Raw genomic sequence first — 15,117 nt, 5'->3', positions numbered from 1 at the left:
TGGTTGGTCTACCGGCACTTCAAGATGGAGGGTATCCACCTTCGAGACGTGCTCCTCCCGCGGGATTGGATGGTGAGGCTAGACCTCAAAGATGCTTATTTGGTAATTCCTATCCACCCGCCGCATCGTCGTTTCCTTCAGTTCCTGTGGAACGACAGGGTGTTCGAGTTCACGGCCCTTCCGTTCGGCCTCTCATCGGCCCCCTGGTGCTTCACGAAAGTGTTGCATCCGGTGGTGGAGTACCTGAGAAGCCAGGGGGTTCGGATGCTGGTCTACTTGGACGACATTCTCTTCATGGGACAATGTCCGGTGGTTTTGGCAGGGCAGTTGCAACAAGCCGTGCAACTCCTTCAGCGACTGGGGTTCGTCGTCAATGGTTCCAAGTCGGTACTGGTTCCCACTCAGAAGCTTACCTTTTTAGGATTCGTCGTGGATTCTGTGGAGGCCGTTCTAAGCCTCCCGTCCAGGAAGATCTCGAAAATCCGACATTTGTTACGGCAGACGGTCACGAAGGACAGCACGTCTTTGCGACACGTCGCCAGGGTGGTAGGACTCCTGTCGTCCTCCATCCAAGCGATCTTTCCGGGGCCCCTGCACTACAGGGCGCTTCAACGCCTCAAAGCCCAACACCTCCGGAGAGGAATGAGCTACGATCAGTTGATACCCCTCACGGAAGAGGTGAAGGAGGAAATGTCATGGTGGCTTTCTCACATGGAAGCATGGAATGGTCGGGCGATTTTTGGATCAGTCCAGGACCTCATCATAGAATCCGATGCCAGCAGATCGGGTTGGGGCGCTCGGTGCGGGGATTTCTCCACCGGCGGCGCCTGGTCTTCAGACGAACAACGGTTGCATATCAACTGTTTGGAGCTCCTGGCGGGCTCCTTCGCGGTACGTTGTTGGACCAAAGATTCGGTCAAGGCCTGCGTTTTACTCAGGATGGACAATGTTTCAGCGGTTCGTTATGTGAACCATCTAGAAGGTCCTCGCTCTCGCGCTCTGGCGAATTTGGTGAAGGACTTCTGGGACTACTGCCTGTCTCGTCACATTGCGGTGACAGCGGAGTACCTACCGGGTCAGGCCAATCAGGTAGCGGATTGGCACTCCAGGTACCTCAGAGATGCCAGTCAGTGGAAACTGGATTCAGGGGTCTTCCAGTGGCTACAAGACCTTTGGGGTCCCTTTTCGGTGGACCGGTTTGCGTCCCGCCTGGATCACCAGCTTCCGAGGTTTTTCAGTTGGAGGCCGGATCCCCTAGCGGAGGCCACAGACGCCTTTCTGCAGGATTGGAGTCGGGAGAGGCCGTTTGCGTTTCCCCCGTTCTCCATGGTGGTGCGGACGGCGGCCCAGGTACGCCGCCAAGGAGTGGAGTTGGTGCTGATTACACCGCTTTGGAGGTCTCAAGTATGGTTTCCGGTTCTTCTGGAACTTTCTTGGGATTTTCCAATCCTACTCCCCCTGTTTCCTCTCCTCCTGAGGAATCCGGATCAGGAACCGCATCCTCTTATCCTGCGGAGCTCGCTCCGCCTCATGGCGTGGAGGCTCTCAGGAGACGCTGGACGCTCCCGGGCCTTTCGAGATCGGCTGAGGGCCTTCTCTCCAAAGCATGGGCCGATAGTACGACGAAGCGCTACAGATCCGCTTGGCTTAAGTGGATGCGTTGGTGTCTTCAAAGGGATTTGGATCCCTTGGTCGCGGGCCTTGTTCCCATCTTGAATTTCTTGGCTGAACTAGCCACCAATGGCCTTGCTTATAGAACGATTAATGCGATTCGATCTGCGATTTCTGCGGGTCACAACCCGATCGACAATTCTCCGGTCGGAAAACATCCTTTTGTTTGCCGACTTCTGCGAGGTATTCGTCTTTCGTTGCCTCCGGAGCCTCGGTATTCCGTCCTTTGGGACGTCAATGTGGTTTTGAATTTGTTCCTTTCATGGCCGCCCAACACCTACTTGTCTCTAAAGGAGCTCTCAGCTAAGTTAGCCATGCTGTTGTGCTTGGTTTCCTGTAGGCGTGTGTCTGATGTGCGCGCGTTGGATATATCGGCGCGAGTCTTCTCCCCGGATGGGGTCACTTTTACTGTGGGGCGTCGCACAAAGTCGGCGTTGCGATCTATCTCATACCCGGCTTTTCTGGACACTCCTAAGTTGTGTGTTGTGCAATGCTTGAAAGCTTATGAGGATATAACTTTGGAAATCCGCCCTCCGGGCGAACGTCAATTGTTGATTGCCTGCGGAAGCCACACAATGCAGTCTCCTCCCCCACTATTGCAAGGTGGGTGCGTTGGGTCATGCAAGAAGCAGGCATCGATACAAAGCTTTTTGGGGCACACTCTGCCAGAGGGGCCATGGCTTCTAAGGCGTTTGCAGTGGGTGCTCGCTTGGAGGATTTAATGCGAGCTGCAGATTGGTCTTCGGACTCCACGTTTAAAAGGTTTTATTTTAAACCAGTAGTGGATCTGGCCTAGTTGGTGGTGAGTAAGCTTTGAACTAGCATAATCTGAAGCCTCCGGTCCTGACATAGAATCGAAATTTGCCTAGCTTACGTAACGGTAAGTTTCAATTCTATTAAGGACACGGAGGCGAGGATTATCCCACCCGGAATGCACAGTGGTTCATACCCGCCCGTATGGCAGTAAGTAAAGTGTTTTCCTTTATGCGGTTATGTTATGTTGCCAGTATAAGATGCTCCTCTGTCATGCTATCCCACTCCTGTGACACCTCCCTTACGCTGTCGTTTTTTCTGACAGGCAACGAGGGATCTAAACAGGATCAGTGAGGCGGATGCGTAATCTGCGCGAAGAAAGAGGAAGAGAGGACTGGCTATCTATCTGTGGTGGACATAGTGGAAGGACTGTGGATTAGAAGTACACAAGAGACTCTTGGGAGTTGTGGTTTTTCTGGACTATTAAAACGTTTCTTCAAATGCTTTTTGGATTGAAAGCATTTTTTTCACTGTTTGAGTATTTTCCTGAGCTGCTGTGGAGTTTTAATGTTAATAAAGCGAAGGAAGATATAGCATAATCCTCGCCTCCGTGTCCTTAATAGAATTGAAACTTACCGTTACGTAAGCTAGGCAAATTTCGATTCTGTATTTTAAGGAATCGGTTACTGATTCCTTAAACTACTGATTCAGTAAATTACTGAATCTGAAATGTAGCCACCTACATCCCAAATGCCCAATACCGGTCGGTTACAGCCGAAATTCGGTAATTTCGGCCGTTACTGACCGGTATTGGGCCACCTACATCTGGCCCCTTGTGTTGTAAATTGAAACCCCTTACTTCTACGTAGCCCAAGCCCAGCAGGAGGGAAATTGAAAACCTCAATATGTTCCCCCCAGATGTATTTAAATTGCTGCTTACAAGGCATGCTCGGACTTTAGAGAGCCTTAAAAACGGACAGACGTTCCCCTGTGTCTGAAAGAGGAAGAAGCGTCGCATCTGCAGAGGAGTCTGTACCTCATGAGTTTTAACATACTTTCGGCCCACCAATCAGCCTGACGGGCATGATCAAGTCAGGCTTCTGATAAAATTAAAACTCATAGCTTTCCATTTACTTAAAGCATGGGGCGCTTCTGCCGTAACGGGCGGAAAATGGGCAACACCCCCTCCTCGCCCAGATACATACATAAATCGGCCTAACCACTGTTTTCGTACTCCCCTGCTGTAATCCTGTGGCTGGGAACTCTCCCTCATCCCCGGTCAAGTTGAAGCCACCCTATGCCACGCTTAAACCCCGCAACATAAAGGATAAAAGTGTTGCGAGCTGGCGCCGGACTCAAACCTGTTCCCTTGTTCCAAAAGAATTCCACCCATGGGCCACATATAACTAATAGATCAGGGCTCATGGTGATTTTATTCTGATAACCTTTACAAGGACACTGACATCCTATCTAGTGAACTCCGGCGAATGACGTCACCATCGGACACACAGAAACCCAGAACTTTGAGCCAATGGAGATACTCAAGCTCTGGTCCCGAGTGCCATATTCGGCTGCTCTCGCTCGCTGATGGCCACACTTCCACCTAGTAAGCCACTGCCCTAGAACCCAGTCTCTTGCCTTTCGGTTTAAGTTTATCTGCCCTTCTCTGGGCATGCTAAAATGGAATTAAAGCCCTAGCACGTACCCCAGCCGACACCTGCTGACAACTTGCTGCCATGCTGAACCCTTCAATGACCCTGTACCTATGTATTCAGATGTCCCCTCTAGTGTCCCTCTAGGGAGGATGTGGCCATCCGCCAACTCCAAACTGAACATGATCACAATGCGTGCGAGGAACGAACAAAGTACAGCATGAGAAAATTGTCAATGCGAACACACCGCCGCTTTTTCGATCGTAATGTTACCGGCGAAATGATATTAACAATACCAATTTCGCCTCTTAACCCCTTCCATGCTCATGACGACCCCAGCCTTCATGAGTCACGTTGGGCGTGTGCGCATGACGGCCGGGGGCCGTCCGAACCACGCCCAAGAATGGAATGTCCAGCATCATGGTGAAATTCGCGCCGCAGGCAAGGTGTTAAATACCTCCCTCTTATGTATGCGACTTCTAATTCTAATACTTTTGCTATGCACCGCACCGCACGGTAAGCTCGTGCTGCTACCATGCATGAAGAAAAGCTTCCTCGCAATCGTTGCCTTCTTTACTACGTGAATTAGGTTGCTCAGGTTCATTGAGGTTATTTACGATTTGTGTGTGAAGCAAGTAAAGCCCGATGGTGCTCCTAGGCCTACGTTTAGCCAGCCTCAAGTTCACACATCAGTGGAAGCAGGCAATGCAAAGGACGCAAACCTGCACTTGACTTGAAAATGCTTTCATGTGTCCGGTACTGTGAAAAGTGCTGTCTGAACTTTAAACCGGGCAAATGGTGGCTGTGCTGAGGTCACAGCACTGTTGAAGAAACACGTACAGGACTCAACGTGAATGAATTTGCAGTTCCCCAGGATGATGAACACTTGTTACTGGAGGTTGCGGCAGGCAGGTTCCACCCGCCCCCGGCGCTGGGTCCCAAGGGCACACAGAAACCATCAAATCGCTTAATTAGCTGAAAATAATGTTTGGGAAACAGTTGAATCAAATAAGGACAACAAGCTGTCCGGCCCCTGCTTCAGTCAGGACACGGCACAGCCCCCAAAGAACTCCGGTGCTGTGCTCCAGTCAACTCCCCTCACTATATGCCCTAGGAAATGTCCAAGACGCCTTAGACCCCCTCCCATCTGCCAGCTCACGGTCGGTCAATGACTGCGCCTCAGTACATACCGTTAATCTAAAACCCCATAGATAATCCCTAAATGTGGCATTCCTGAGTCGGAATTTGTGACAGAGCCCTGACGTGTCTGTCACGATACAGGAGGACACGGTGTGTGTGAGTGAATTGGCCTCTGAATGTCCGGAAATTTACCCCCAGATGACAGCGATGCCACGAAAGGATTATTTATCAGGCACGGACGTGTGGAGCCCTGCCTGTCGGCTGAGTGGGCGCGCTGAGGACATCCCTACGCGTTGGGTCACACACGGACTACACCATATGCTTCCTGCTGGAGCAGGCCCTTGGCGCTAACTGCGCACCACAGGCGCTCCACACCCCCCACTGCCGTGCCTTGCACCCCCACACCGTGAGACGTGGCGACCATGCAAAGCCGAAGAAAGCGCCGCCCCGCAGACCCCAGCAACGTTGACCTCTCGGCGCCCAACATCCCTACTGTAATTGTTTCCTTTGAATTGCCTCTGGCAGGGCGTTAAGTGGGGGGGGGGGTCTGTGGGGGTCTGAGCCCCCCAGTTTTTTGGGTGGGGGCCTCAAAAGGGAGCTCTAGGGGGCTCTATTTTCAGGCCTCAAAGGTCAAAGGTAGGGTGACCAGACTTCCCGGTTTTTAGGTCTCGGCCTGCGTAGGCTGCGCTTGCGCAGTCTCGCTGGGGAGATCTTATGTTTTTCAGAGTGGGGCTTGAACCCGCCCCTCTTCTCCATTGGCTGGCTTCCCTAACAGAGGCCAGCCATTGGAGAAGACGGGCGTCTTTCCATTTAAGCCCCGTCTTTTTGGGATTGAGGGATGTGTTTTTTAGTTTCTTTCTCTCCTCTTCCCATTGGCTGGAATTTTACATTCCAGCCAATGGGAAGAGGAGAGAAAGAAAAACACGCCCCCCAGTCGGAAAATGACGGGGCTTTTCTGAGAGTCATTTCTGCTTGACCGCCGCTTGAGAAGCAAGGGAGAACGTCCGAGTCCTCTGCCCCAGCGGGTGAGTGCTCGCTTTTCTTGCCTCTGCCTCGTTTGTGCTTGCTTTTCTTGCCTCTGCCCCCCCTTCTGCTCTGCTGGGGGTACCTCGCACGCCCCCCAAAGCACTGTTGTGTACCGGTGTGTTGGTGTCTGTCTCTCTAGATCTCATTAAAATGGGAGCCGCCTCTGATCCTTGCGGTTTTGTTTCTCTCCCCGGGGTCCCGGACAAGAATTCACCCCTCGCTAGGTATCGGGATCCCTCTGGATGCACTCAGCCCTGCACCTCTGCACCTCTCATTGGACCTCTTGTGCCTTTCTGTGCATCCCACACTGTATTTTCACGAGTGCCTGTTGTCACCCTGGCTCGCGGCGTCTTTTTTTTTGTTTTAAATGGCAGCCCACTGTGTAGTTACAGTTTCGCTTTCCACCCTGGCCCTGACCCTGGCCAGAGCACCCTGACCCTGGCCACTCCAGCATCCTGCCAGCTTGAGACGGCTTTGAAGAAGCGCTCAGGAGGTGGTGGGCCCCGGGGACGGGCACCCGGCTGACGAGGGGGGCTTTGGAGAGGTGTCAGAGACAGACGAGGCTTTAACTATAAAGTGCCCTCGGATGCGCGTCTGGATAGCTTTGGGATGGAATCAGCGGGGGTCGGATCCCATAGGGAGGGGCCCCTCCACACGCGTGTGTTACAGCAGCTGCCCCCCCCCCCCTTGTAGGGCTGGGAATGCGGTGGGTTTAAGGGAGACGCCCAGTTCACCCACCGCTGGGGCTTGAAGGGTTAATCAAATGTTCATACGGAGGCATCCCTTTGATGCCCCGGCCAAGCCCTGTTGTTCCAGTTACACTTTCTTTTCCGTTCTCTCCCTCTCCAGCTTTCTCCCTGCTTTCATCACCGGGCTGTGTGCCAGGGGACTGGCAGTGTGCCAGCTGCCAGCTATGGTGCTGGCTCAGGGTCTTGCATGCCAAGGTGTGTGCTCTGAGCCCTGTGAGCCGCCTGCAATGAGGCCCCTCCAGCACATTGGCAATGCCTCCCTGGTGCAACTATGGTGCCTACTTCAGGGCCTAACGCCCCGATAGCTGCCTGTCATGGTCTGGTACCCCTGCTATGGGTACCACTCCAGCCCCTGCCAGCTGCCTGTTATGGGTCCCACTCTAGCCCCTGCCAGCTTCTTGAGGTGGTGATTCCCTGAAGCTATGCCCTGGTGCCACCCCAGACTGAGAAGCCCAGCAGGGTGCCCCCCATGCCTTTCCATGAAGCCGCACTAGCTATGATGCCTTCTTGAGGCCCTTGGTATTGCATGCTATGGCACGAGCTCTGTGCCTTGGGAGCAGCCTGCCAATGGCCACCTTTGGGCCCTGTCAGTGGCTGTCATGGTGCCTACCTGCAGGGACCTTGAGGTGCCCGCTCTGGGGCGAATTGGAGGTCCTGCAGGGAGCCTTCCTTCGTGAGCACTCCATGGTCTTCCAGGCTCCCGACGGAGGCCTGTTCTGGCTCTGTGAGCTGTCTGCTTGGGTGCTTGCTCCAGGCTTTACCCAGTGTTTGCTTAAGGTCCTGTTATCCACCTGCTCTGCGGCCTCTGCATCAGGGGAGTGTCCCGAAGGGAGCCCTCACCTCTCTTCCTGGAGCGCGAGCACCTCTACAGCTCGGTATCTCTTATGGGCGCCATATCGTCAGACTCCACCTTGAGCCCTCAAAGCTTTCTTTGGAGGCCTCACCTTGCATCTTTCGCTTGTTCTTGGAGCCATTGCCTCCCCGTTCTCATCCCGCCTCATTTTTAGATTCCACCTTGGAGTTCTCACACTTGCTGTCTAATGTGTGTCTCTCTTCAGTTCTCACATTTCACCAGGGGCCTCATATATCCTCACTCTGTCTGTGTGTGTGTGTGTGGCTGTGTGTGTGTGTGTGTGGCTCTGTGTGTGTGTGTGTTTGTGTGTGGCTCTGTGTGTGTGTGTGTGTGTGTGGCTCTCTGTGTGTGTGTGGCTCTCTATGTGTGTGTGTGTGGCTCTGTGTGTGTGTGGCTCTCTGTGTGTGTGTGTTGGTGTGTGTGTTTGTGTGTGGCTCTGTGTGTGTGTGTGTGTGTGGCTCTCTGTGTGTGTGTGTGTGTGGCTCTGTGTGTGTGTGTGTGTGTGTGTGTGGCTCTGTGTGTGTGTGGCTCTGTGTGTGTGGCTCTGTGTGTGTGTGGCTCTCTGTGTGTGTGTGGCTCTGTGTGTGTGTGTGTGTGGCTGTCTGTGTGTGTGTGTGTGTGGCTGTGTGCCCGCTAATATTCTCTACTACCCTCTAATGCTCACCTATTGCCATTGTAAGTGACAATACCATTTATTTATGTTTTAAAAAAATAAAAAATGAAAAAAAATGCCAATAGCTCTAACTTTAACAAAGCTGAGACCATTACATTGTAAATGCTTGTTGTTTGGGGTTACTAATGTGGGTAACATGTCTTAATAGTGAAATACTGCCAATTTCGTTTTTCACTATTGAAAGGCTATCTTGCCCATAGGATAACATGGGGAATGCTGCGTAACATGTTTACCTGCATATCTTCCCATAACGGCAAGATAGACATATGGAATCTGATATCCCTGAACTCAGAATTTAATAACACATCCTTTAGTGAAGATGGTTTTTAAATTCTAAGTTTGGAGTTAGCACTTTTAGAAAGTGGCTATTTTCCTGTTCAACCTTTTTCTGTCCCTCTACCTGGTTGTGTATTGACTGTCTGGTTTGTGAGTGACAGGGGCTGTGGTGGCTCCAGGAGGCTGGCTGAGTCAGCACAGGGCTGAATAGACCCATCTGCATGTAGAGTGGTGGGAGGAGTAGCACCTAAGTCTCAAAAGGGCTGTGCCTGCCTGCCACAATGCTGGCTCCACCTCCTGTGGTGCGTCTGATGGCCTGCACACATTGCTAGTTATCTCAATTTAGACCACGCTCCTACTCAGATAGGCCACACACCTTTAAGAAATTTGCCATGCCCCTTTTAGAGCACCACCAGTTTTTTTTCCCACTTAAAGCCCTGGCCTCTGGTGCTTGTGAGAGGTCAGAACCCCTATACGCTCGGTCCCATGACAGGAAGAGTACCATCCGCTTCAAGATTTTATACCTAATCCGTGGAGGCTCACAATAACAGGCCCAACGAGCGCCTACTGACACAAAAGCACCCGTGGGCGTCTGTGACCATACAGGCCCAGGAAGAGGCGCGACCCTCCCAACCCTTGGGGCAGGCCCCCCACGTTAGTGCGGCTAACCCCGAATGCCTCCTGTCGCAGAGGCAAAGACAACTCTGCTTGGGCCCGGAGAAGGACACCACCTCCCCCACATAGGGGAAACCAGCAAGAGTTGCGACCAGATACCTGTGACCAGGTTGATGTCGAGGGGGGGGGGGGGTTAGGGCATGGCGAAATCATGTAGTAGTTGTACGCCAACCACCCATTACTCGTAGTACCTGCCGAAGCCATACCACCAGGACGCGTCTGCATTCCCAACTTGCTGTCTCGCGGGCTGCGTCTCTACTCGCAACATATGGGGCCTATAAGGGTTTGCCCTAGACCGGCAACCCCTGAGAGAGCGTTGGAGTGGAAAGGCACTCTATGCCCTCCACCTACGCGGCAGGAGCCCAGGGCCCTACTTCGTGGGAGAGCGGCTTGATGGAGGGGGCCTTGTGGAGCTGCCCACGACCCCGGCAAGACCTGGCCCGAGCGGCCGCTGTAGCAGATGCCCCGGGGGCTGTTGTGTCCCCCCCCCCCCCCCCCCCCCAGCCGGACTGCAGCCACTGCAATGGCCGGGCTCTGCGGCCCTGACAAAGGGATGGGGGGTGCACTCACACTGAAGCACCGATCCGACGTCCCAGGGGCACGCACAAACTCCCATTCGACAGGCCAGCGCAGGAGGTGGGCAACCGATACCACACATGCCCCTAACTGGTGCAGCTTCGGTGCCTCCCCCTCGCCCTCCAAACCAAGGAGAGGGAGAGACTCTCTTGCCACTAACCGGGTACGTGTCAGCAGAAGGCGGGGATGCTCACTCCAACAGGCACCCCCTCCTCCAACCCAGCCACCCCAGTGCCCACGTGTGGCCGGGACCTGGCCAGCACTGCGGTCGCTGAACGCTGGCCTGCCCCCTCCCCTCTTAAGACAGACTGCGACCAAGGCCGGGCCGCTCTGCCCCAGATAGTAACCCCGCAGGGGCAATCGGGGAGAGGGGTGCTAGGTGCACTCACCACGTTCGCAGCAGCTCACAGCGAAACGGCGTCAGGGTAGTGGGCAAAAGCGGGCACCGAGAGGGCGGGGAGAGGTATAAGTACCTAACCCCCCACCCAGAAGTGACGCAGCACACCCGACCCCTGAGGTTCCCAAAAACTGGGAGGCTGCCTCCTGTGTTATCTTGTGGCACTAGGGCGGCCGCCCTCTTAGTGGGTCTCCTTCGTGGACCCCGGGCAGCCGGCAGAATTCAAAGAGCTCCTCACAGACGGAACAAGGAGACACGACAGGTGTGACAGGTGTATCCGACAACTGGTGGCCCCGCCCCCACCTGCTTACTTATGAGTGACGGGGTGTCCCTGGCAGTTGGCGGGACCCTGTGGATAAATATTTACACCTGAGCGGGTGGAAGCGGGATCGATTCTTTGAATGCTTAATACTGCGTACGTAATGATTCACCAACCCTACGTTTGGTGGCCTCTTGAGCTGAGAGTTGGACACCACAGAAGAGCTGCAGCCGTCAGACTCTGATCAGACCCACCCGACCCCAATGGAGTGACGTCAGTTCAGTGACGGATAATCAGGGGACGTCACTGACGTGTTTGTAAGTGGCTCTGAAATTCAGGAGCTTGTGGACGCTCGACCATGAAAAGGAGTAAAACCGAGATGGAGAAATTCAAGAGGTGCTCGCTCTGCTGTCCAAGGGTGAATGAGGCCAGAGAGGTGTGTGCTCCCGTTTATGTACAAGATTCAACATGCTGAGTGCAGAGAACAGGCCCTTTTATTAATGGAAAATGTGCACAGGAGCAGAGGGTGTAACAACAGTCCAGCAGTTTCCTGGGTGACGTGATAAACTTTTATATACAGATGTAAATGTAGTTCAGTGCTCCCCTCTTCGGAGACACAGCAGGGCAGGATGCCCCACACACACACACACACACACAAATCACGTGAAGGGCAATACACTGCCTGATAACAACTGTTATTGTTGTAGACAGTGGTATTTGATTTGTATATGATGTACACCTTTAAATGGTTAAAAGAATTTATTGTTTTCTGGATTCTGAAATCTAGAATGTTGATAGTGCATTTGTCATTATGTACCTGCTTTTCAACTGGATATGTCGTGGGTCTCTGCAATGGAAATAAAGCTTTCAGCTTTTAACTACTAACTTGTAGTGTCACTTTCATCTTTCTGGAAAAGGACTTACTACAATTGTTTATTTACACCATTAAAACTGCCTATGAAGCACTACAAATAGACAATCTCCCATGGTGGAGATTATTATTACTTCAGGGGAGCTTCTGATAGGGTAGATTGAAAGACGTGTCTGGGCCCTGTGATTGGCTGCAGGACGGTGGGGGTTGATGTAGAAGGTTACTTGGTTCTTGTTAGTGATACGGTTGGGTATTGGCCTCTGTAACAAAGAATCCTTCCTGCAAGAGGGAGTTGTAATCCAAGTTTAAGGTCAGAAATGTAAGCCAAGGTTGGGGCAGCGCATCCCGGAAGTGAGAGATGACCGAAACTGACGTCACTTTCCTGTCAGCTCCTTATATGTCTACACTTGCGTCCTGAGCTCCAGTCGTGGACAATACAGAAAAATAAACAGACAACTCAGTGTGTATATTTACAAACAGAACATCATGTCCTAATCTGTGTGTGAGAATGACCCCAGCGTGTTGCATCACCTTATTGACCTCTGTCCTTTGCTTCTCTCTCTCTTCCAGCTGCGGTGACCCTGAATCCAGACACCGCTCATCCGGAGCTCGTCCTGTCCGAGGACCGACGGAGCGTGAGGCACGGAGACAAAGACCAGGGTCGGCCCCGCACGGAACATAGATTCGATCCTGTCGTCGCTGTCCTGGGGAAAGAGAGGCTGAGCTCTGGGAGGCTTTATTGGGAGGTGGAGGTGGGGGGCAAGACGTGCTGGACCCTGGGGGTCTGTGACGAAGCTGCGAGCAGGAAGGGGGAGATCAAATTAACACCTGAGAATGGATTCTGGGCAGTGGGGCTCAGAGATGGTGAATATATAGCTGTCTCCTCCCCTTGCACCCTCCTGACCCCCCGTGTGCCTCCCCGGGCTGTGGGTCTCTTCCTGGACTGTGAGGCTCGCAGGCTCTCGGTGTACAATGTGACTGACCGGTCTCTGCTCTTCACCTACCACGGGGCCCACTTTCCCCCCACCCTGAGACCCTTCTTCAGTCCAGGACTCAGGGAGGGAGGGAGGAATGTGGGGGCGCTGCGGGTCCTGCCGGTGTCAGGATGGGAGTGAGGAGACCGTCAGAGGTGTGTGGGATGTTTATTTATCATGAATGGTCCGTGATGATAAATTCGCTTCCTTATGTGACTGACTGAACTGCGCTCAGTTCGACCCCTCTCAGTTGTGCGCCGTTGGCTACTTACATTCTGCAGTGTGCTGTCTTGGTGACGACTCACTCATCCTCCTCAGCCAATCACCGACCCTGTGGCCTCTGCAGCTTCTAGCGGGGCTGGGGCAGAGCCCGTCCTCCTCAGTGACGTGTCACTCATTCATTTCCCATCCATAGGCGACTGTCGCTTTAATCCTGCCCCAGGCGTACCCTGAGGAATGAGATCAGCTCCAGCTGCAAACCACATGTTCCATGTATGAAGCCATCTGCGGCGGGGCCTTGAACCCTACGCCTGGAAGTAGAGCCCTCGGCCTCTCCTCCTCACTACTCTCCCTCTGCTCTGTAACAATAATAATACTGCTGCTGCAGCTGCACAATCCTTTCACTCCAGTGCGTATAATGGGTGTTGATCCCATCTATTAATGCCACTCAGAAGGGTGAAAGTCCAAAAGCCCCCGTCAGATGTCAGCATCGAGAGTTTTACCTACTGAAGGGTCTGACCCCAGCTTCCGAATTCAGGATGGAGCTGACCAGACCACCGCCCCCCTCAGCTCCTGCCCCCACCCTTGGCCATGGAGCTCACTGCGGCTCTGTCCTTGTCTCTCAGGCTGGGGCCACAGCCTGGTGTGTACAGAGCTGAGACTGAGGGAGTCGAAGGTTATTTCACCCTCGTGCCCCACGTGACCCTTGAAGCCGCTCCTCTCCTGTACAGCCTCACTCTTTATTTTAACTGCATTTATTTCCAAACCCCGCTAACAAACGTTCAAAACTTTCGCTATTTCTGCATTAGACACCACCGTGCATCATCTGCTGAACTTTGGGGTGCCTGGTCTGCAGAGTTTTGGGGTACAGGCTGCAGCAGCGCTTGTTTTGTTCTCCCAGGGACTCCTGTCTGTGGCATATGCTGGCGGAAGTCGGGTGTGTCTTCGGATGATCTTTGGAGATGCTGACAGACAGGGCCCTGCATGTCAACTCTCTACCATGGCTTCCAGGTGTGTGTTACCCATCTACCCACCCCAGTGTGAGCTAGGAGTAAGGAGTGGGCTTCGTGGATGTGGCAGGGAGGGTGTCGTGCTCTGACACGACACCGCAGCTGTCGCCAGACAATTCTTTGAGCATCACTAGACATGGGCTTTGTCTCCACCCATATGTTGGGCGCCGGGAGGAGAGGTTTTGGTTGAGCAGAAGTTCTGAGCATCCACCAAAGGTGTGCTTGCAGTTCACTCCTATTGGCTCTTGGTGGTGAGGGGGTCACCTAAACTAAAATGTCCGCCGCTTTAAAACGTCATGATGCTCATCAAAGGGAATCCTTCCATAATCAGGCAACACTGGAAGGGGCCAAGGCATGTTTCAGTTTCTCTCCTTCCCCTTATACGGTGCTAGGCAAAGATAAATCCACACTAACAGCCAAACAGTTTGCTGTTGCTAGATCCAATGTTTACTTATGCACATAAGAGAATTCTAAGTCACCAGAAGGATTTAGGGAATATCTTAAGTCAGGCATGGTGGGAATGGCTAAGGTGCATGAGAGGGGCAGAATAAGTCCCAGCAAGACCCCTGGATCCCAGCAGACCCTCAAATTTGGCAATTATTAGATGCAGATCATGAAAAAGTTAAGCCTCCGTGAATACAATATCAAATATACATTCATACCCTACCGTCTATAATGCTGTTGGTATGGTACCCTCACAACCTCACTTGATACTATGACCCAGGGCCCACTTCCTATTTCTTGCTTTCTTTTCTCCTGTTTTCTTTACTTTCACTTTTGCTTTCGTTTTTCCTCTGGTAAACATCAGTAATAAGACCACAACGCGTCCAACCAGGATCATCATATAGTGCAATTACCGATAGGTGGATCAATGCTGTTTTATGATGATGTGTTTGAATTGGAAAGAAACTGTGTAGCTTTGCCTTAATATCACCAAATATGTATCAATGTTTAAAGTCTGGCCTATAGTAATATTCTAGTCTCTTTGGTCCGTTTTATACTATATACATAGTATGACGAGACGATTATGACTGTAATACTTATCGTGCCTTTGATTTAGATACAATTCTTTAATAAAAGAATTTGAATAAAAACTAGAATGGGCTGGAGGTCGTCTTTCATTTATGTCTCTGCCACGCTTGCAAATGGATAAGTGGTTTTCTTTTTTTTATTTATGGTTGCTCACCGTCCAGGAAGGTGTTTCTGCAGGAAGAGGGTTGGGGCTTGCCCTCTGCTCCTGTGCGCTGGTGGTCCTCCTCTCTATTCTCTCTCACGATGTCTTTCTCCTCACAGAACCTCCCGTTACCACGTGGGCCCCTGACAGATTCGGGACATTCTTCCTC

At 52.5% G+C, this 15,117-nt stretch overlaps 1 protein-coding gene across 1 annotated transcript in view; it reads left to right on the top strand.

Annotated features, from left to right (window-relative positions):
* The window catches only part of LOC147710014 (E3 ubiquitin-protein ligase TRIM39-like), a 541,081-nt gene extending 526,227 nt beyond the window's left edge, over positions 1–14,854 (top strand). Inside the window, exon 8 of the mRNA XM_086920687.1 lies at positions 12,142–14,854. Within this exon, the coding sequence (XP_086776813.1) occupies positions 12,142–12,686 (545 nt within the window). The 3' untranslated portion in view covers positions 12,687–14,854. The remainder of the gene's footprint in view (positions 1–12,141) is intronic.
* The last annotated feature ends 263 nt before the right edge of the window (positions 14,855–15,117 follow it).

This window comes from Lissotriton vulgaris, chromosome 5 (assembly GCF_964263255.1).
Source record: "Lissotriton vulgaris chromosome 5, aLisVul1.2, whole genome shotgun sequence".
Classification (NCBI taxonomy): domain Eukaryota; kingdom Metazoa; phylum Chordata; class Amphibia; order Caudata; family Salamandridae; genus Lissotriton; species Lissotriton vulgaris.
The sequence above is the reverse complement of the archived record's forward strand: the minus strand, read 5'-3'. Positions and strand labels throughout refer to the sequence as shown.